The 23629-nt window shown below is 40.2% G+C and overlaps 1 protein-coding gene across 1 annotated transcript; it reads left to right on the plus strand.

The window, feature by feature from the left end:
* The first annotated feature begins 12088 nt into the window (after positions 1 to 12088).
* Positions 12089 to 22822, plus strand: LOC135932553 (zinc finger protein 227-like). Its single transcript, XM_065470034.1, has 3 exons — positions 12089 to 12366; positions 12458 to 12563; positions 21578 to 22822. The coding sequence occupies exons 2-3, from the start codon at positions 12546 to 12548 to the stop codon at positions 22820 to 22822; spliced, it is 1263 nt and encodes a 420-aa protein (XP_065326106.1). The 5' UTR covers positions 12089 to 12366; positions 12458 to 12545.
* The last annotated feature ends 807 nt before the right edge of the window (positions 22823 to 23629 follow it).

The following is a 23629-nucleotide window of genomic DNA, read 5'->3' on the forward strand; positions in this document are numbered from 1 at the left end:
CTCGTTAAGTTTCTAGGAACCTGCACCCAATAATCGCAGCAGCAAGGCTTTCCCCGTTGGTCCGGTTGAAAATACTCCCTAATCAAAAACAGCTCACCATTGCAAATTCTTTTCAGTCCCCCTCTTGGTTCGTTAAAAAGTGTAAAGTCAGTCAAATATTTGTCCCCATTATCAGTCCAGTCAGTCCCCATATGTTTATTGCTGATAGCAGAACTTCTTATGTCGAATTAAGTTTCTACTGCTAGCTTGTTGTTTCAGTAACATTAAAACAGCAAAACATTAAAAAAGCAACAAAAAAAAAAGTCTCTATTGTAGTCAGGCACAGCTAAATCCTGTTTGCCAGTTAACCTAGCCAACCACACTGTGTGTTGTTAACACCTTCAACAGGTACCCCCTCATGATGTGTGCCACTTCCTATCTGATTTTTGCTCTCCCTATATGAAGGATTACAATAGCCACACACATTAAAAAAAATAGAACTTTGTGCTTACATAATGAATTGTAGAATAAATTCTGCAGTTATAAAATCATTTTTGAATTCCACATTAACAAAGTGATTTTTGAAATGTTTTATGAGGTGCTTGGAAATGTTGTAGGTGGCTGAGTTTATACTGCAACCAACGAGTCTGAGCGGGACTCCCTTCTTGTGGATCTATGGAAGTCCATAAATACAGGGTGTAGCATCCCCTGGGTAAAGGTGGTGATATGCAGGGCAGTCAGTGTCTTTTTCCCTTTCAGGTTCTTGCAGGCAACTGATGACTTTCTTTTTGTAGCTGCTTCTGGGGTTTCACCTTGAAGCTCCATAGGTATTGTTGTCACTGAGGAGTGTAGTAATGTTTATTTGCTCTGCTTCTTTTTTTATCAGGAATAAAATACGTCTATATACTTTTTGTCTCCCAGCTTAGTAACAGGAGGAGAAGAGTCTGGTGGAGCAGCAGAGGAACAATTTCAGCCATTTGGACTCAGCTCAGCCACTGCAGAGGAAACAATGACTTCAATACAAAATGTGAGAAAAATATCACAGTTACACTGTTATTGAAACTGTGTGCACAGCTAGTTGGTTTTTAAAAACAGGAGCTTTAAACCTTTCCATCCTGGGCTCATCCATATATAGAGATTGAAAGACCATGTGACTTTCGCGCATTTCATTGTGGGTACGAGTGGCAATAAAATCAAAGCACTGCATCAAGCAGTAGCATTTCCAGCACCTGTAATCATTAATTCTGCGGTTTTAATCCCAACTTGCATTTTATTAGCCTCAAACGCAGTTATGTAGAAAAACAAAGACACAAAATGTTTAGTAATTTCAGATCCCTGCAAACAAGCCCAGGTCCAGTTTACTTTGCTGATTTGGACTATTCCATTTCACAGCTGTTGTTAATTTTTTTTCTTTATCTATTTGTTGTTTCAGGTTGTAGTATTACACAACATTTTCAGATCTAATAGAAATAAAATAAGTGTTTCATAATTCATTCAATTTATTGTCTTTATTTATAACTGGCATTTTTGTTTCATTCTATTCTAGAATCTTACAGGAAAGAGGCAAAATTGTATTCCATTGTGCTTAATTAGCTGCTTTGGTGAAAAACAAATCAACAATGCAAAAAAAACCATACCAAAACAACATAATGGAAAACAGTTATTCATCACTTGATTGATTCAATACAACACTTGGGCACATATATGAGGGACTTTTCATGGCTGTTTTGATATCGCTCTCTCTCTCTTAACCGATCAAATCTCGCTGTGTTAGTAGCTTTAAACTTGGTATGACCCAGGTTGATAGAGGGTGCCCAGTCTGGATCGCATTCCTGCATTTTGTAGGCTGGCTTTCCTACAAAACACAACAAACATTAGCCCACAAAGCCACAGTGAACAAAGCAGCATAGCACAACAAATTCAATTTAAATCAATATAAGACTTATTAGTAACTTACATCAACAATTATGTTATGATAAATTACGTAATAACTAAACAGAAGACTTACCTTTGTGGAAATGCTTGGAGCAGACTAACATGTGAGCTGGATTGTTGTGAAACATTAGATTTGGTCTGCAATCCAGGCCATCCGTCGGCTCTTTATTACTTCAGAAACATGGCTTGAACTATTTCTCTTCCACGACGTAATCCGATAAAAGCCGATCTCTTTACCCGTCGGGTTCCTGTAGCTGTCGTGCGACCGGCTATTGCAGTTAATAATACAACAGCTTCCTGCCATTATTTGTGTTTCTTTTTATAGCTGTGTGACTGCTTTCATGTGAAAGGCTGCGTGCGCTAGTACCGCTTGCCACTGGTACCCACAATCCTTTGCGGTTTTACGTCACATTTTCAATCTCTATACTGAATCTACATTCACAACCAAAAACCACAGAAGTTAAAAGAACATACAAAGATCATATTTTATCGTCACACATTGAAACAACAATATCATGAGTTCAACTAGGGCTGGGCGATATGGCCTAAAATTTATATCGCGATATAATTTGTAGCACGTGCGATAACGATATATATCGCGATATATTAAAACTGACTCACATGCCAGATACATTCCTGAATAATAAACACACTTCAGAAAAGTACAGAATGCCATTTTAAAGAACATTTATTGTCCTTTTATAAAAAAAAATGTATAAATTACAAAACTTTTCAACTTTTTCCAAACAACGTAACACAGAATTCTTAAATAACAAATAAAAATGACAATAAATGTGCAAACATTTGTGAATAAATAAATGGAAGTAAAATATCAGTAAAACACAAAATTCTAAATTGTGCAAAATGTTAATAAATAAACATTAAATTTCTCCCTGCTGTCCTGATTACGTATTTATATTGCACAAAAAACAAAGATGCACATATCTGAACTGAAAACCCTTCAAGTTTAACAGGTTTCTTTTCTGTTAAATATAGAACAACAAATTTCAAACTTACAATATGTATTGGATATACAACACAACATCAGTATTTATGGTTCTTGCATGCAGGACCATTAGATGTTGTTCGCCAGGAACACAAGTTTGTCAACCGTCTCTGGCTTTAGTGCAGGTCGTTGGCATGTTACTATGTTTGCCACTGGTGCTGAATGCCCTTTCTGAGGGGGCACTCGTGGCAGGAATGCAAAGGTATTTCCTGGCTAGGCTTGCCACCCTGGGAAAATTAGCCTGGTGCAGCCTCCACCAATCCAGTGGGTCAGCTTCTCCGTCAACATGCAGTGCCTGCAGGTAACTCTTAAGCTCAATTTCAATCACTTCTCTGTCAGTGAGGGCAGCTGGGCCAGGCTGAGAAGATGCATTTTTGAAAAGCTGCCCAGACTTCTTTTACTCCTCTTGGGTTCTTTCTGGGCTTCTCCAGCAGTGCTTGTGTGTGATGGTGGTGACTCAGACACAGCTAGCGTCTCTAGCAGTGACTGAATTTCTGCTGCTGCTTTTGTTAAGATGAACTCTCTTCGGTCATCAGCTATATATGATGATCTGAAGCGTGGGTCGACAAAGGAGGCCATATCCAGGAGGTCATCAGTTGCAGGGTCTAAGTATTTCTCATTTAAATACTTGAGGATGGCACTCTTCATGTCCTTCGTCAGTTCTGTATCTTCATCAGCTAGAGGAAGAACTGTGTTATTTAGAAGGTGGAGCACAGGTTTGACATATGACACCAAGTTGGTAGCAGGTGCCTGGTTTTTCTGTCTGCCTTCAGGACCTGTGATATGGCCTTCTCCTGTTCAAGTACGCGCTGAATCATCTGTTGTCGAGACCCCCATCTTGTTGGCGTTTCAGTGATGAGGCGGTGAGGAGGCAGGTTTAGCTCAGCCTGGACATTAGCCATTTCTCTCTTCCTTTTCCAAGTGTAAGAAAAGGCACTCACTATTTTCTTGCACTTGCCAATTGCACGTTCAACACAGGCATCTTTCATGCTTCTCTCTAAGGACAAAATTGGAAGATATTATTATTAGTCCCGTTACACATGCACAAGATAACAAAACATCTGTACAAACACATTGTCAGCATATACAAATACCACTGGTATTTATCTAATCCTAGATAAGACTGAATTAAGTATTTTATTTGATGATTAAAAACACCACACCATACTTAGTCATTAATATGTAGTATTACTAATATAGAATGTTAGATTATATAGATAAATTATATACTGTATAGTGATGTAATAATAACACACGCATTGTATGTGTGCGCATGTTTGAGAAACCCTGTGATGGGTCATATATAATCAGGGGTTGACTTTTTTTTTTTTTTTTTTTTGCTTTAGAACTCTAATGAGTACCTACATTGGTACTTGGTACGACATTATAATTGGTACGCACCAAAATTAAAAATGTTTTATGTATTTCGGCCAAGTTGGGAAGTGCGCACCGGGCTCCTGGTCTCAGTCATAAATTAGGTACGCATTTGCACAGTAAAGCCTGAAAATTGGTGCGCATTTTGCACACCACTTATGCGCATATTATTGAACTAGGACTAAAAGAAACGTTTAACTTACCGATGGCGAGGTGGAGCCTGTGGCCGAAGCACTGCAGTCTTGTCCAACCGCTCAGTTCCACTGCTTTCACGATATTTGCGCCATTGTCGGTTGTTATGCAGACTTGAAATTCTTCTTTCAGTCCCCATGACTCCAGTGCTTCTTTTAATCCCTGAGATATCTGTTCACCTGTGTGATCCTCGGGGAAATAAGATGTCTGTAGACATCTGCTGCACAACTCCACTCTTTGTTGATGAAGTGGACTGTGAGACTAATGTAAGGCTCCATTGTGCGACTCGACCACAAGTCCGTAGTAGTTGCATAGTGTTTTATGCTCCGGAGTTCTTTCTTCACTTGCTCACGGACTTGGTCAAACAGTTTGGGCATTTCAGTTCGGCTGATACGTTTCCGGTCAGGTACCTCGTAACGTGGATCAAGTGTTTTAACCATGTTCTTAAAGCCGCTTTTCTCCACTGTGAGAAACGGCACCATGTCCTTGCACAAGTACACTGTTATGGCATTTGTGATGTCAATCCACCGCTGACTCGTTTTGGCATACGGAGTGCCTTTGGAAAAGGCTTGGAAAATATTGGTCTGCTGGCGTGTAAGGTCACCTTTTTTATTTCCACTCGACTGATTGGGCGTTTGTGCAGTGCGCAGTTTTTGGCTTTCCTGGTCCTCCAAAATGTGCTTAGTCTTGAGGTGATAAAACAAATTACTGGTATTTCCTGTCTTTGAAATCACTGTCGCTCGGCATACTTTGCAGATTATATTTTTCTGCTCAGTATCTGACTGCCTAAAACCAAACCAGTTCCATATGACCGACGTCGCACCGGTCTTTTTTACGAGCACCTCCTCTTCCTCATCACGTGTAAGCTCCATGCTTGCAGCCGCTGCCATGTTTTCGCCCAAAGCAGGCGCAGCTTGATGAAATCATCAACATGCGCTATCACGATAGAGCGATATAGTCAAAATCTCTATCGTTGGCCAAATTTATATCGTTTCTATCGTATATCGTTTATATCGCCCACCCCTAAGTTCAACTAACAATTATTTATGAAATGAAAGATTTTCTCCACTGATCAATATTTCTTCAATAATGTCATTTTAATTACAACTCTCATTGTATCAGATCATTGCAATGTGATACTATGACCAGAAGGTGGTGCTAACACACCAACAATGTGTTTGTTGACATGTTTGATTCCACTGATGGAGGGAGTTTCAGTTTGTTCCACAAATGCATTTCACTCACTGCCTCTGTTTGTATCTCTGTCACTGCAGGACCAACATGGAGTGAGAAGTCAGCGCTCTCAGGAGGCCGACAAACATCACAGAAGAAAGGGAGAGAAAACCTACAGCTGTGATGAGTGTGGGAAGGATTTTACCCGGACTGACAGCCTAAAAACACACCAACTCATCCACAGTGGAGTTAAACCTTACAGCTGTGAGTTTTGTGGAAAGTCTTTTTCCCTGGCTGGAAGCTTAAAAACACACCAAGTAATCCACAGTGGAGTTAAACCTTACAGCTGCGACTTGTGTGGAAAGACTTTTACCCAGGCTGGAAGCTTAAAAACACACCAAGTCATCCACAGTGGAGTTAAACCTTACAGCTGTGAGTTGTGTGGAAAGTCTTTTACCCAGGCTGGAAGCTTAAAAACACACAAACTCATCCACAGTGGATTTAAACCTTACAGCTGTGACTTGTGTGGAAAGTCTTTTACCCAGACTGGAGACTTAAAAACACACCAAGTCATCCACAGTGGAGTTAAACCTTACAGCTGTGAGTTGTGTGGAAAGCCTTTTGCTCGAAATAGCAACTTACAGAGGCATCTAGTTACCCACTCTGGAATTAAGGCATACAGCTGTGACTTTTGTGGAAAAAGTTTCAGCGACAAACACTACCGAAATATTCACCTACGGATTCACACTGGAAATGATGTTTACTGCTGTGATCAGTGTGGGAAACTGTTTACAACAGATGCACAGATAAAACAACACATGTTTATCCACACTGAGGAGAGACCTTATAAATGTGACCTGTGTGAGAAGATGTTTAAAGCTCCACATCACCTGAAAAACCACCAACAGATCCACACCAGAAAGTAACTCTACAAGTGCAGTTACTGTGAGGATGTATTTATCTTTTTATCTTGTATTTTTAACCTGATTGTTTGGAACAAGTCTGACCAGTAAATATATGGAGTTATACTGAATGAACAGTTTGAAAAATGAAGAATCATTTTCGCCCAGTAAGCTGAGTGTTATAATGTAAACAATAAAATGTAATTGGACATTGGCAGTGAACACTTACGCTGTCTTTGTTTAGAAGCAGAGCAACACAGATGGATCCAGTTCTCAACCCTGTCATCACTGTGGTGGTGTGAAAGAGTTTCTCTGTGACCTTTGTGGAAAACCTTCCAATCATCAACGGGACCTAAAACCACATCAACGTAGACACACTGGAAACAATATGAACTACTGCAAAGAACGTGGGAGAGGCTTCCACACACCAAGTACATTAAAAATACATGAACTCTTCCACAGTGGGGTCAAAAAGCACATCTGTGACCAGTGTGGATCATCCTTCACCACTGCACATGAGATTAAAGAAAAAGCATAAGGGAATCCACACAGGAGAGACACCATACAAGTGAAGACACTGTAACAAAAGCTTCCCACAATCAGGTCATCGTAACAAACATGAACGTACATACATGGAAGTGAACTTCGGCTGTGACCAGTGTTAAATTTCAATCCTTCATTCATATGCAAATAATTTCACAGCAGTTGCTCTTAAAACTTCCAAAATGAACTAAATCTGTCCCCCACCTTTGAAACAACACCTGCTGGGACTTTATGTCCAGAAAAAAGAAACCCAAGCTAAACTGGTTTCGGGCTGTACTTCCATGTAATACCAGTTTGTACCAGAAGCAGTGAGTCAGTGTAACATTTATTCATTCAGGCAAAGAACACAAATCTTATTCACAGTGGCAGCAAAAAAATGTTGAAATTTAAAAACAGCAGCACACGTCAGGACATGTTTTTAAAGATCACAGGTAACTACTTTTAGTTAATTCAAATTCTATTAAACCTCTATTTTTGGCTCCTCCTTTCACTTTAGTGTCTTTTTTTAATGAATTCATTTTGATCCACATGTTTGCAACTGTTTTCCTGTTGATCTGAAGTTTGTATTATGAAATCCTGATCATGTTAAAGCGTTAGTTATATTTGATGAACTCTGTGTAAAGTTTTTCTTATTAAACAGTTTGGTGCGAAAAATAAAGAAATAGTCTCAGAACAAATAATTTGATCCCTGATTTCAGATTCAAACTAATTTAACTGTTTTCAGTGGTACATGTGGAGGTTTATCAGAGGAGGAGAATTGGCTGTTCTCCACTCACACTGAACATGGTTCCTGCAGCTCATTAAAAACTCTGAAATGTTCTTTAAGGATAAAAATGTCTGATTTTTCTTAAAAACATGGTGTGGGCATGAAGTTTTCAGAGTGTGTGTTTAAGATGCTTTGTGATTAACATCTCACACATTCCAATAAAGCAGATGTTCCTGCATTGCAACAGCAGTTTGCAGATGTGTTCTCCCCCCTGCTTGTTTGTACTGCTCTCATGGAGCACTACTTTGAAGCTCAGCCTGGTGTAAAAGTGTGTTCATGGCCCTACAGGTTGCCTGAGCACAAGAGAAAATTTTTTGCGAAAGTAGTGATGTGACATTCTGTATCGAGGCTTCAAAGCTTGTGTCGAGTAATGGAGGGGGCGTTTCCACGATGCGCGTAACGAGGCTTGCTTCATTTATGGGAGGAGCTGAAAATGATGATGTCCGAAGCCTCGCTGCCAGGCTGTACCACGTGACTGGTTCAGGAAGTGGTTCGAACTTTGCCGCGAGCTATGACAGCGATATAAACCCCTCAGACTTCATTCAAAATGTGGGTGTTTGATGGAGAGTTGCGGTTAGTCAGAGTTTGGAGAGAGTTTGGAGGTTTAGGAGAGTGAGGAGAGAAAGTCAGGAGAGAATGGAGCCAGCTAAGAAGAGGAGGATGTCCTCCCCTGTGTAAGAACACTTATCTTATTCACTTATACACTTATCTTATTCCTCCCAACAAGGTATGTAAATTTCTACAGAAGATGTATTTTCATAATACTGATGGCGCAATACAATTTATGTTAAGCTGTCTTTACTTTTGTACAAGGTGAAGTGTTTGCTATGTGCCAGGGAGCTGGGATATAACAACAACACCTCATCCATGCTTAGGCACTACAGAGCTTTGCATGAGAATAAGGGGAACACTGATTGTGGAGCAAGACCAGTTGAGCCATCAAATGCTATGATAATATAGCATGCTGTAATGTTACTAAATGATATAACAATATTATACAACTGTAATAAGTTACGTGTGTCTCAAATAGATGAAAACCTGGTTAGCATGGTGATTGAGGACTCCCAGCCATTTAGCATTGTGGAGGACAACGGATTTGAAAGATTTGTTAAATCGTTAAATCCTAGCTATGTTCTCCCCACTAAAAAGGTCATAAAAGCAGTGAAAATTTTGTTTTTACAGAATAAAATGTGAACAGGCAGGACTGAGGCTCAAAGCCTCAGTGTGTAGCTGTCCATACCTCAATGTTACAAATGCACAACCACTGTCCATAGCCCAACCACACCTCACCTCACAGTAAATGATCATTTCCATTTTATGCATTTCCAAATAATCATTTTCCATACTGCCAGTATAAATATAGACAGTATACTGCCATCACTACAATATACATGTTTTACACACTCCTTTTGTTGTTGACATTTACAGGCTGTGTGCAAAATGCCACACTCTTTAAATTCATGCCAACTAATATTTTTACGTCCAGTAGATGTCCTAATAGAGCAAATGAAGCTTCAAGACGCTTTGTGCTGGGGTAAACCAATTGGATGAAAAGCTTCAGTGCTTCATTAAGCTTCATCTGCCCATCACTATGCGAAAGGAATTGGCTGAAATGGTGAAAATGCTGTTACCTTACAGGGCTCTAGAGTGCGACCAATTTGGTTGCAAATGCGACCAAATCTTCAATGGTGCGACTAAAAATAAATCTTTGGTCGTGAACTGTTCGAGTAACAAAAAATAAATAAATCTCTGCAACTCTCCATGTGGTCAACAAGAGACACAGATTATGCCCCTATCGTGGACTAAACCAATCAGAGATAGTCAGGGGCGGGACCTCTCTGATTGGCCATGGTCAATTTGAAATGGAGATGGATAGAGAGAGTTGGGTATCTTGAATAAAGCGATATCGATTCATTAAATCCTGAATCGACTTTTAAATATAACTCTGTTTTGCCAGAAACGCGAGATTCTCAGATTAAAGCTCACAAAACTATTTCAACAACCACCAAACAGCAAATGAGAGCAGGTACACGGATTCCACAAAAAGACCTAAACACAGAGCGGACCCGACACATCAGAGTCAGCTTTGTCTTTCTCGGCTTTCTCACCCGATGCCACGTAGACGGAAACGCTGTCGGAGCTCACCGATTCTGATGCATCAGGTCCACTCTTGTGTTTACGTCTTTTTGCGCTAGATCCTGAGCTGCAGGTTTTGTCTCTCTCCAACCAAAATTCACCGAGGCATCAGCAAAAGAAGCAGCAAACTACGCTTCACATTTGATAAATGTCGTCATTAATTGCCTCTGACTTTTGCTGTTTTGAGATGTTTTATTGTGTTCCACCACGATAAAAATCTCACTTCATGCACAGCTCTCTCTCTCTCTCTCTCTCTCTCTCTCTGTACTTCAAGAACAGTTTCCTATCTCAAATCTCTGTTTTCTGCATTATTCATTTGTTTATTACCCACCAGTCTACCGTTGTTTACAGCGCTGTTGGCTGCTGTCTTTTTCTTTTTTTTTTCACTTAAATGACATCAGACAAGAAAGCCTAATTTCTGCTGTTGAATACTGAAGAAATTGAAAATTTTTACAATTATGCAAAATTACAGAATATTGCAGAATATTTTTAAGGTTATCTGCTATAAAAAGCCAGGCCAGAAAAATCTCCTTCATGTTTTTCTGTGTTTTACTTTCAGTTACTTTGACACAAAGGCATCTGCTGTGATGTTCACAATTCTGATGAAGTCTCACATGTATCAGTACTGATAAATGATCAGAATTATAATATTTCTGACTGTCTGAGGCAAAATTGAACCAAATCACGACTTTCAGAACCAGAATTGAATGGATTATAGAAATCAGTGATGATGCCCAGCCCTAGTGAGTAGCCTAGGCCCGACAGAAGTGGATGTAGCTGTGGGTAATAAGAAAAGAACTATTGATAACTTTTCTGTCAATTTAAGGCCTGATCTGTCTGAAATTCATAGCCAGTGCTCTGACATGGGCCATCAGTCTCTGAACACTGAAAAAGCACAGTGTATCTAGAAAACACATTATATGCTGCAATAAATGCACTGCCCAAGTGTCCCCCCATGTGAGTGAAGTTGCCCCCCCACCTTCTTCAAATCCAACAAAAGTGGTATCAAACGTTTGTGCTACATTTGTGCTGGTTTGTGCTGCAAAAATTTTCATTTGTGCTATTATCATTTTAAAGATATTAATAAATAAAATAATAATAAATAAATAATAAATAAATTTCTAGAGGTCATCAGAGGTCAACCAGCCCCCCCACATTAATTAAATCAAACAAAATGGGTGTCAATCAACTGTGCTACGTTTGTGCTGGTTTGTGCTGCTAAAATTGTTGTTTGTGCTGCTTCTGTTTTAAAGATATTAATGAAAATGTAAAGGTCAAAAGGTCAACCAGCCCCCCCACATTACCCAAATCAAACAAAATTGGGCCTCGTCCTTAAAGACCGGAAGTGAGAGGCTTATGAAATGGGACGGTCTGGCCTCCGTGGCGCTGCTCAGGTTGCCTAGGAACCATGATACGAACCACTGGAAACGTTTCATACAGCCCTGTTTGAAATGAAGGAGAAAATGTTTTTGTTCATCTGTTTGTTATTATATGAGCTTTCTTTGATTTGTTGAGTATCTGAGACCATGGGACTGTAAAAACATGATTGTTGGGCTTCATTTCTGTACTGAACAGTCATTTTAAGATTAGCTAGTAAATAACAATTAGCTAATGTTGTTCATGAGACTAAAGTCATCTCACGTTAGTAATGTAAATATTATACGGCCAATATTACAGTTATTATTATATTAATCATTATTAGTTATTACATCAGTGAACTTGAACTTTGTGTCAAATACTGAGCTTCAGGAAAGATTAAAGTTGCATTTATTTATATTTCCAATCACCTTAAATCTTCACTCAAAGAGAAGTATCTTTGACAGTGTTTAAATAGATGTATCATATATAAGACACAAATATTGTTATTTAGTTTTGTTGGCATTACTAAATTTGGCTCAATTCTGACATATATTTGTAAGGAGAAAATGTACAAGCTATGATAACTGTTTCTGATCAAATGAAGAGTAGACTGATAGCACTAACAGACTTTCTTGTTGTGTTTGTCTTAAGCTTAAGATTAAGACAAGATTAAGTCTGCATGGCCCAGAAGCTCATGTGACCTTAGGATGTCACTGTCATCTTCCTGCTCCTGAAAATATATACATACAATCACCCTTTTCCTTGTCTGGGTGGAGTGGGTGGAATCTAATGAGGTGCTTCAGGTGGCTGAGTTTATACTGCTACCATTGAGTTTGAGCCGGTGGATCTACGGAAGTCCATATATACAGGGTGTAGCATCCACTGGGTAAAGGCAGTGAAATGCAGGGCGGTCAGTGGCTTTTTCCGTTTCAAGTTCTTGTGGGCAACTGATGACTTTCTTTTTATAGCTGCTTCTCAGGTTCCACATTGAAGTTTCATAGGTATTGTTGCCACTGAGGAGTTTAGTAATTTTATTTGCTCTGCTTCTTTTTGTTGGGGATAAAATACATATATATACTTTTTGTGTCCCAGGTGAGTAACAGAAGGAGAAGAGTCTGGTGGAACAACAGAGGAACAATTTCAGCCATTTGGACTCAGCTCAGCCACTACAGGGGAAACAATGTCTTCAACACAAAAGGTGAGAAAAATATCACAGTTACACTGTTATTAAAACTGTGTGCACAGCTTGTTGATTTTACAAACCCGTTAACAGCAGCTTTATCTTTTCCATTCTGGGCTCCTCCATGCATACACAATCTACATTCATAAACAAAAAACTCAGAGGTTACAAGAAGATACAACGATAATTTTTTATCAGCACACATTGAAACAACAATATCATCAGTAGGGATGGGTACCGGTATCTGTTTTTGTTTTGTTTTTTTTACCTGAGATTTCATACATTTTGGATTCTAGCCAATCATTTTACCTTTGCAAGGATAGTAGGCGGGCCCAGGTATGTACGTTCTTTTAGAGCAGAGCGACAGATTACAAATGGCCAAGGTGAAGCGGTCAAAAGTCTGTCTGTACTTGACAGCAAAAGATGCAAAGTCTGCAGCCTGCAACAAGGCTAATACGTCGGGTTCGTAGCCGAAAAATAGATTTACTTTGTTGTCTGGGTCAACTTTGCTTGCGAGAGACAGAGAGAGGCGTTGAAAGGCTGCTCCAACCGAACTTATTGTTTCGGAGGAAAACACGAACACAGTGTACAGTCGAGTCTGAATAGCTTACATACAACTGGGCACTCTTCTTGGCTGCAGTGGTTATTAGTATATTTACATGCTTCCAGCTCCTGTTTCTGCTCAATCACAACTCCTACTTTTCCACTCTCCTTTTTCTTCCTCCTCACACTCACAGACACATAACGGGTACGGCAGTCTATTCTCACTGCAGCACGGACTACACTGCCCATGAGGCTACATTCTTTAGAGCTATGCCTGTAGCATTCTTCCTATTAGCTTAGCACAACAACAAAAAGGTGCTCTCTCACCCAGGAAACACCAATGACTTTCTACAGTCATTGGGAAACACACAGTGGCATAGAGAGCGTAACCCTGTAACCATGGCAACCGTAACGCCGCCTGAAATAACAGAACATAGCTGTCAAACAAAACCCAATCAGTCCTGACCCGCGACAATATATACTGCCATTTATTTCAACAAAGTAACTGTATTCTAAATACCACCTTTTTAAATGATAACTGTAATGGAATACAGTTACTTATATTTTGTATTTTAAATACGTAACGGCAGTACATGTATTCCATTACTCCCCAACACTGACAACGTCACATTAGAAAGGTCTAGTAATCATCCACAACTAGTTCCAGTTGCGGATGATAAAGGATTCAGAAAGTTTATTCATGCAGGCCCATATGACAGAGAATATACATCTTCTTTTTGTTTTCATATTTTTTCATATTCATTTTTAATTGTGTTGTGGTTTGCAGTGTTTTGTGTTGTTTCACTTTAAATTTGTAAAAAGAAAAAGCTGAAATTTTAAATAGTTAAAAGTTGAAATGTGAATAATTGGTTTTTGTATTATATGATTTATTTATTACATTTTACGTGGAGTGAATAAATAAAAATTTACGGTGGTCCCTAGAGACAAAACACGTACAAACTTCAAAACATGTACGAACTCTGAAGCACGTACAAACCCTGAAGCACGTACAAACTCCAAAACATGTACAAAAGACAACAGAAGTGCTCCAGAATTCTAGGGGCAGTGTTGAGCTTTTGTTACCTAGTGGCTACACAAGCCAGCAAGTACCAACGACCGGATCTGGTGTGTGGTAGTAACAGGTAAATGAACATTTTTTTTAATTATTTGAATATATATGAGTGCTTATGTATAAATACACAAACAATACACATATGCTATGTGTAATTTCAGGGATCTAGGTAGCTCTGGTTTGGAAGTTCAGTTAATGCTAGAAATGGGTTTTTAAGTTTGTACGTGCTTTTTGGAGTTTGTACGTGCTTTGTCTCTAGGGGCCACCACATATATTTATATATAAACATATATAAATAAAACCACTTTTTTTACATTAGTAATTCCTTTTGTGCATAATTTTATATTATTGTTAATAATAAATTAATTAAAGCAACAAGACAACCTGAAGAGCTGGTTGGGAGCCAAAAGATCCGGGTCTTTTCAGTGAGCCGAGCCGATTCTCTAAAAAGATCCGGAAATCACATCAGTACAAAGAAGAGTTTAGGAAAAGGAGATAGGCGCTAATTTTGAAATAACACCCCACGTGGTTGTGGTCAATCACGTGATGCCACAGTAACAAATCACAGCAGAGCCGGAAAAGGGGGCGGAGAAAGTGTGTGTGTGTGTGTGTGTGCAGGAGAGGAGTCGAGCAGAGAGAGCTGCTTTTTCATGAAACGGGAGTAAAGTAGTAAACTTACAGGAACATATACCACTACCAACGTTTGGATCGATGTCTGCATCCATCTGCACACTCTTGTCTCCTGGATCGTAGCTGAGATCAGCGTGAACAACGTGGGTCTCTGCTACCTGATCTGTTTCCTGTGTTTGGAAAAACTTCCAGCTTCATCACGGATTTTCTCTCGGTTTGTGGGCTCATCTAAAGGTAAGCATCGAGCTAACTTTAATGTGGGTTCAGTTTATGTTGAGTTTATCTCTGTTGCGAATAATAGATTGCTTGGTATACACTGGAGTTAGACAGACTGTAGAGTTTGTGATTGCTTGCGACATTATAATCTAGCGGTTGCTAACTGCGGTCAAGTGAGCCTTCACATACGAAGTCACAGGCTGTGTCCCAATTAAGATACCTGTCTTTGATAGTGATGTGTCGGTCGCGAACGAAACGGCTCTTAGGCTACGTTCACACTGCAGGTCTTAATGCTCAATTCCGATTTTTTGATCAAATCCGATTTTTTTGTCTGCTTGTTCACACTACAAATAAAATGCGACAGCAAACGCGCTCTAGTGTGAACGCTCAAAGCGGCCCGCATGCGCAAAATAAGACGTCACACGCTCTGTTTAGACCCAGACCAAACAATATAGGGCTTTGGAGTTGACGTCACGCCGCAGTGCATTGTGGGACCGCGGCGCCATGTCAGTAGGCCAGAAAGCAAAACAAGCGCACAGTGCTGGAGTGTTGGAATCGGGACTGCGGGAACCATGCTCAAAATCAGCGCAAAAGACAAAGGGCTGTATCGCGACCGATTGCGCCCAGACGCCAAGAGACGGTACTTTGAAAAATTGCGTGCATCGGTAATGTGGACCCGTATGAAATAAGGACATGGAGTGGAAACCCAGACGACCACTGTGACCTTGTTGTGTGGACACAGAGAGACCTTGCTGTGATACGCATCTTCCTTGATGTGGATTTCTGGGAACCGCGTTTAAAGCAAGCACAAGACTTCTTTCTTAAAGTGTGCCTTCCTGAACTTGTTGGGAAATACTTCTCCAAACAACGTGCTGCTCTAAATAGCCTGTAATGTTTCATTTTGTGGTTCAAGATTGATGCCAGCTGTGTGTTGCCATGTAAATAGTTTGCATTTCATTTTTATGTACTTGCTAAGTACAAGTGAACAGATCAAGAATAAAAAACAAACAAACAAATATACTATTCTTTTCTGTTTTACTGAAACTACTTCACACAAAGTACAATTATTTACAGTGAACTACACATGCCACACAACAGCTCTTTGAATACTCAACAGAAGCAAGTTTCATTTGGCCCTGGTTTGACAACCACACTGGGGCACATATTAATCAAAACACAGCAAACCTTAACAATCTTATCAAGCAGTGTTGTGTCTTCACCCTCACATGATATGAGTAATCGGATTGGCATTGTAGTGTGTAGCATTTTGAACTTTGAACCTGTCAGTTTCTTCGATATTGGCAGGAAATCTTTGACAGTGTTGAAGAGGGATATTAAGACAGCATAACAATGTAGTCCAGTGTAATATCTTACTTTTTCGGTATCAGCCTTTAAGAAATTTTCATTTAGCTCTGTCTTTTGCAACTGTGATCGAAGCAGTCTGTTCTCCTCCAACAGCCGGTTTATTTCTGCTCTGCCCTGTTCATTAAACACACAATCCTTCGTCTGTCCTTTAGCTTCCGTGACGCTGTCTGTACGAGCACCACTGTCTACATTTGCAGCTGGTACCTCAACCTCCACTTGTCCAACACAACTGCTGTTCACTGCCTCCATGACATGGTGATTTTGCTGTTGGTCTTCTATCAGATCTTCATCGATCACTTCTGCACGGGGCACACCAACTCTGCAGGTGCATAACAAAAGCCTGTAAGATAAAATTAGTGCATACACATAAGGTAAATGTACACCAATATTCCAATGAAAGTTGTGTGATTGATCTTGAAGTTATGTGCGGATTAGTGTTCAATGAGAGCAATTTAGTATGTTTTTAGAGGGGGGGGGGAGTTGTTTACCTCCGATGGGAGCTCTTTTTCGCTTCCGTTGCATACGCCTTCAGTGCCGGTCCAAGTCTGATACAGGTATGTCGTCGTGCCCCATGTGCAGTGTTGGTGCCCAGTCTGGATTTGTTACATCCATTTCATATGCTGGTTTGCCTGCAATAATGCCAAATCATAAGCTACTCAGTCGACATGACGTGGTTCTGCAGCATCACACATTAGCATGTTTTATTTCATTATATATGACCTCAGCGCATTGAAAATAACACTAAAAGCCTTTTAAGAGTGATATGAATTAATTTAGAACTCACCGGAAAGAAAATGCCGCGCGCAAACCAACAAAAAGCTGGGGATTGCAGAGAACTCGATATCCGCTCGTCTCACTGCTGCAATGCAAGCCTGACGTCTTCGTTTAGTAATATCGGATACATGGGATCCCTCACGTTGCCTCCAGGATGGAAAACGATGAAAAGACAGCCCATTATCCAGCTTCTTGCCTTCACGATCGTGTGATCCAACGTTACAACCGACAACACAACACGAACAATAGCTGAAGCGGTATCCTTTGTCTGGCCTACTGTCATGGCGGAAGGGGGCGTGGCCCACCTCCCGTGACATCACGCTCCAAAGCCCTATTGTTTGACTGATGGCCCTTAATATAAAGACTTCCGACTTTACGTTTCCCAATTTTTGCTTTAAGTTATTTTGTTATTTACATAATAATGTAAATAAACTAATAATTATCCTTATTGCTGTTTTAGAGGAGTGGTGCTTCAAAGGATAGTTGCAGATTTCTGTCAGAATCTGCAGATTATACAGTACAAATAAAATGTTCACGTTTCTCCAACGTTGTCTTCCCAACAGTTTCACTAACATCTACACTGGATGGCCAGGAAGCGTTCGCGATATCGTCACGGGCGCTTCTCCGGCGAGGATAATTGGTGTCTGTCTTGTGTCAGTGACGTAAAAGACGGATTTAATGCGACATGACCGTTCACACAGCAGTCGCTTTCTAAAACATCGGATATGTATCGGATTCAGTACCACATACGAAAGTGACCCAGATCGGATTTGAAAATATCGGATTTGTGCCGTTCACACTGTCATACCATGATCGGATATGGGTCGCATAGGGTCAAAAAAATCGGATTTGATGCGCTTTCGCCTGCAGTGTGAACATAGCCTTAGAGCTGGGTCTTTGAAGTGAACGACGCGAGCCGGCTTCTTATTGGGAGTCGTGCTTTTTTTTCTTTTCTTTCTCTCACCTTCTCTCTCGCTCTTTTTTTGTTCACTTGGCATGAGAGCCTTGTGCTTTGGGCTGGTAAGGGGGGGGTAGTTACACTGGTAGTAGCACAGGAACAGAGCTGCAGGGAGAGACAGAGAAAGAGAGCCAGGGACAACAACGTCACATTAGAAAGGTCTAGTAGTCATCCACAATTAGTTTCAGTTGCGGATGATAAAGGATTTGTTCATGCAGGCCCATACGACAGAGAATGTGTATCTTCTTTTTGTTTTCATATTTTTGCATATTCATTTTTAATTGTGTTGTGGTTTGCAGTGTTTTGTGTTGTTTCACTTTAATTTCTTTAAAAGAAAAAAGCTGAAAATTTAAACAGTTAAAAGTTGAAATGTAAATAGTTGGTTTTTGTATTATATGATTTATTTATTACATTTTATGTGGAGTGGATAAATAAAAGTGTATTTACGGTGGTCCCTAGAGACAAAGCACGTACAAACTTCAATACACGTAAAAACACAACAGAAGTGCTCCAGAATTCTAGGGGCAGTGTTAGGCTTTTGTTAACTTAGTGGCTATACAAGCCAGCAAGTACCAACGACTGGATTTGGTGTGTGGTAGTAACAGGTAAATGAACATTTTTTTTAATTATTTGAATTTATATGAGTTTATATTGAAATGATATTCTCAGAAACTGTTCAGTAATCTTGGCTGTGGGTGAAAGGGTAAGGATTGGGGGTCACCCAGAGTCATAATCCAGTGAAATATCCCTCTCGCCTCTTATAGTTTCCCTTTATTCTAAGTTTAAAGATGAGACTATTCAAAGTACAGTACTGTGGTATTAATTTTCTCTGGAGCTGTACAGCACTTTTGGCTGTGAGGCACATAGGAACAGTGGGGATGAGCAAGAGTAAGAATCCAGTGAAATATTTGCACAACTTTAACCCTGGAGAACCCATGGGGTCAAATTTGACCCCATGGTTTCCCTAGAAATCCAATGGGGTCGGCTCTGACCCCATAGGTTCTCCAGGGTTAAGCAATTTATTTTCAGTTTTCAATTTCAGAATATCAAAAATACAGTACAGCAATTTTATTTAGTTTGGGATAAGGTTAGCTTGAGCAGAAATGTACAGTATAGTGAGAAGACAATGCTTTGGAAACATATTGTTGACTCTCACAGAATTTCTTTTTTTATATCATTTTCAATATGTAGTGGAACAGTTCTACATAAATAAATTAATGTAGAATAAATAAATTGTTTTCATGGTTATTTATCCCAAATATTGTCTCAGTATGTCTGATACAAAAGAGAAAGTGAAAACGTTCAGGACAGAGTTTTGGTATGGTTGTAAAACTGTGTAATCATGCTTATGTACATCTGGATAATTACACAAACTAGTGTGTGGAGCTTCAAGTTGAATAAATAATGAAATTACTTTTGTTCATGACACCAATAACTAAACTCTAAATATTAGTTATATTATATCAGTGTTTGTGTATAACACATTAGTAGCTTAACACAGGAATGTACATGGGAGGGAGTTGTGTTGTGAATGTGCTTGTGACTTTACAACAGTGCCTATGACACTATAGGACAGTGGTGTCCGAACGATGCCACAGTTTTCTACCTAAAACAAACAGAATGTAAGTAACTAAATACAATAAAATGGTAAAAAAATGGCCTGTATTTGTATAGCGCTTTACTTAGTCCCTAAGGACCCCAAAGGGCTTTACACATCCAGTCATACACCCATTCACACACCAGTGATGGCAAGCTACATTGTAGCCACAGCTGCCCTGGGGCGCACTGACAGAGGCGAAGCTGTTGGACACTGGCCCCACCGGGCCCTCTGACCACCACCAGTAGGCAACGGGTGAAGTGTCTTGGCCACTTCGGCCAAGACTGTCCGAGCCGGGGCTCGAACCGGCAACCTTCTGATTACGAGACGCGGGGTGATCGTGGCTCAAGAGTTGGCAGTTCGTTCAACATTGCAAAACAACATACTGAAAAACAGTTATTCATCACTTGACTGCTTCCCTTGGGCACATATCTGCGGGACGTTTCGTGGCTGTTTTGATATCGTTCTCTCTCTCCTAACCGATCAAATTGTTACACATGGTAGACCAGAATGCTGATAATTTTATTACAGATAAAAGACTTTAGATAGTTTTTCAACTCTCAGTGATGCCACAGTGATCATGTGATTCATGGACCTGCAGCGGAGTTTGAGCCCAGACACGGCTAGTCACGTCAGACTTAAAGACCGGATAAAGAGTGATATGAACATATCTATAACTTACCGGAATGAAAATGTCTGGAGCACACCAACAGATATTTGGAGATGGAAGAGAACTGGATATCAGCTTGTCTCACAGCTGCTATCCAGACTAGATGCCTTCTTTTGGTAACATCCGATACATGAGCTGCCTCCTGTTGCTTCTAAGTGGGGAAAGAATGAAAAGATAAACCATTTTCAACCTTATTCCCTTGCCAGTCGTGTGATCTAACATTACAACCGACCGCACATCAAGTACGAACCATAGCGGGTGTTATCCGTGTGCTTTCAATCCTCTTTCGTTAGCGCTTTGTTTGGCCCAGAAACATGGCGCCTCAACCAAAAATCCTGGCCACACCCCCTCTCGTGACATCAGTAAATATGTCATTAATTACGTGACGATTTGTATGTGTAAAAATAATTTGTTTGTGTAAAAAAGATTTGTATGTGTAAAAAGAATTTATGTGCGCGTAAAAAAAGATTTGTGTATGGACTTAGCCAAAAAATACGTGTGAAACTCTGCAAGTTACAAGTACGAATTTTGACCCAACTTTTCTTCCTTTCATCTGATTGGCCAATGTCATGTCAATCACAAAAAACAGATGGGTTTGGCTATTGGAGGGGTGCTTTATATACTTTTTGTGTCCCAGCTGAGTAACAGGTGGAGGAGAGTCTGGTGGAGCAGCAGAAGGACAATTTCAGCCTTTTGGACTCAGCTCAGCCACTACAGAGGAAATAATGTCTTCAACACAAAAGGTGAGAAAAACATCACAGTTACACTGTTATTGAAACTGTGTGTTCAGCTGGTTGGTTTTTAAAAACCCATTAACAGCAGCTTTCCGTCCTGGGCTCATCCATATATACAGAATCTAAATTTAAAATGAGAAACCACAGAAGTCACAAGAAAATACAAAGATCATGTTTTATCAACACACATTGAAACAATAATATCATCAGTTGATTTTATTTCAAAATTTTGAACTCAAATTTTTTTTTACGAAATAAAAGATTTTCTCCGCTGATCAGTATTTCCTAATATCAGTTTAATTACACCTCTCATTGTGTCACATCATTGTAATGTGATACTATCACCAGAAGGTGGTTGTAACACACCAGCAATGTGTTTGTTGACATGTTTGATTCCACTAATAGAGGGAGTTCCAGCTTGTTCCACGACTGCATTTCACTCACTGCCTCTGTTTGTATCTCTGTCACTGCAGGACCAACATGGAGCGAGAAGTCAGCGCTCTCAGGAGGCCGACAAACCTCACAGAAGAAAGGGAGAGAAAACCTACAGCTGTGATGAGTGTGGGAAGGATTTTACCCGGCCTGGAGGCTTAAAAAAGCACCAACTCATCCACAGTGGAGTTAAACCTTACAGCTGTGACTTGTGTGGAAAGTGTTTTACCCAGGCTCAAAACTTAAAAAGACACCAACTCATGCACAGTGGAGTTAAACCATACAGCTGTGAGTTGTGTGGAAAGTCTTTTGCCAGGGCTGGAGACTTGAAAAAACACAGAATCATCCACAGTGGTTTTAAAGCGTACAGCTGTGACTTGTGTGGAAAGTCTTTTAGCCAGGCTGGAGACTTAAAAAAACACCAACTCATCCACAGTGGAGTTAAATCTTACAGCTGTGAGTTGTGTGGAAAGTCTTTTGCCCGGGCTGGAGGCTTAAAAAAACACCAAGTCATCCACAGTGGAGTTAAACCTTACAGCTGTGACTTGTGTGGAAAGTCTTTTACCCGGGCTGGAGACTTAAAAACACACAGAATCATCCACAGTGGATTTAAAGCGTACAGCTGTGACTTGTGTGGAAAGTGTTTTACCCGGGCTGAAAACTTAAAAACACACCAACTCATCCACAGTGGAGTTAAACCTTACAGCTGTGACTTGTGTGGAAAGTCCTTTGTGCAGGCTGGAAGCTTAAAAACACACAGAATCATCCACAGTGGATTTAAAGCATACAGCTGTGACTTGTGTGGAAAGTGTTTTACCCGGGCTGAAAACTTAAAAACACACCAACTCATCCACAGTGGAGTTAAACCTTACAGCTGTGACTTGTGTGGAAAGTCTTTTACCCATCATAAAGGCTTAAAATTACACCAGATCATCCACAGTGGAGTTAAAGCACACAGCTGTGACTTGTGTGGTAAGGCTTTTGCTCAAAATAGCGACTTACAGAGGCATCTAGTTACGCACTCTGGAATTAAGGCGTACAGCTGCGACTTTTGTGGAAAAAGGTTCAGTGACAAACGGTACCGAAATATTCACCTACGGATTCACACTGGAAATGATGTTTCCTGCTGTGATCAGTGTGGGAAATTGTTTACAGCAGATGCACAGTTACAACGACACATGCTTAGCCACACTGAGGAGAGACCTTATAAATGTGACCTGTGTGAGAAGACTTTTAAAGCTCCATATTACCTGAAAAAACACCAACAGATCCACACCAGAAATTAACTCTATAAGTGCAGTTACTGTGAGGATGTATTGATTTTTATCTTGTAATTTTAACCTGACTGTTTGGAACAAGTCTGATCAGTTTGGAAAAGTGAAGAGTCATTTTCGCCCGGTAAGCTGAGCGTTATAATGCAAACAGTGAAATGTAATTGGACATTGGCAGAGATCACGTACTCTGTCTTTGTTTAGAAGGAGAGCGACGCAGATGGATCCAGTTCTCAACCCTGTCGTCACTGTGGTGGTGGGAAAACGTTTCTCTGTGACCTTTGTAGAAAAACCTCCAATCATCAACAGGACCTAAAACCACATCAACTTAGTCACACTGGAGACAAACTGAACTACTGCATAGAATGTGGGAGAGGCTTCCACACACCAAGTACATTAGAAATACATGAACTCTTCCACACTGGATTCAAAAAGCACATCTGTGACCAGTGTGCGTCATCCTTCACCACTGCACATGAGCGTAAAGAACAAGAATAAGCGAATCCACACAGGAGAGACACCATACAAGTGCAGACACTCTGATTAAAGCTTCTCACAATCAGGTCATCGTAACAAACATGAATGTACACACATGGAAGTGAACTTCAGCTGTGACCAGTGTGACAAGAGCTTCAGGAATGTCAGTTCATACTCTGAACCCCAAAATTTCCACACTGTAAATAAACTGTTTCACTGTTACCAATGTGCAAAAACATTCACTTCATTATCTGCTCTGCCTGATCATGCAGGACTGAAATCACTGGATCACAATGAATCTGAAGAGAGAGAAAGATCCTCTTCTGGTTTCAGGGTCAGACTTAA

This window comes from Pelmatolapia mariae, linkage group LG3_W, assembly GCF_036321145.2.
Source record: "Pelmatolapia mariae isolate MD_Pm_ZW linkage group LG3_W, Pm_UMD_F_2, whole genome shotgun sequence".
Lineage (NCBI taxonomy): Eukaryota > Metazoa > Chordata > Actinopteri > Cichliformes > Cichlidae > Pelmatolapia > Pelmatolapia mariae.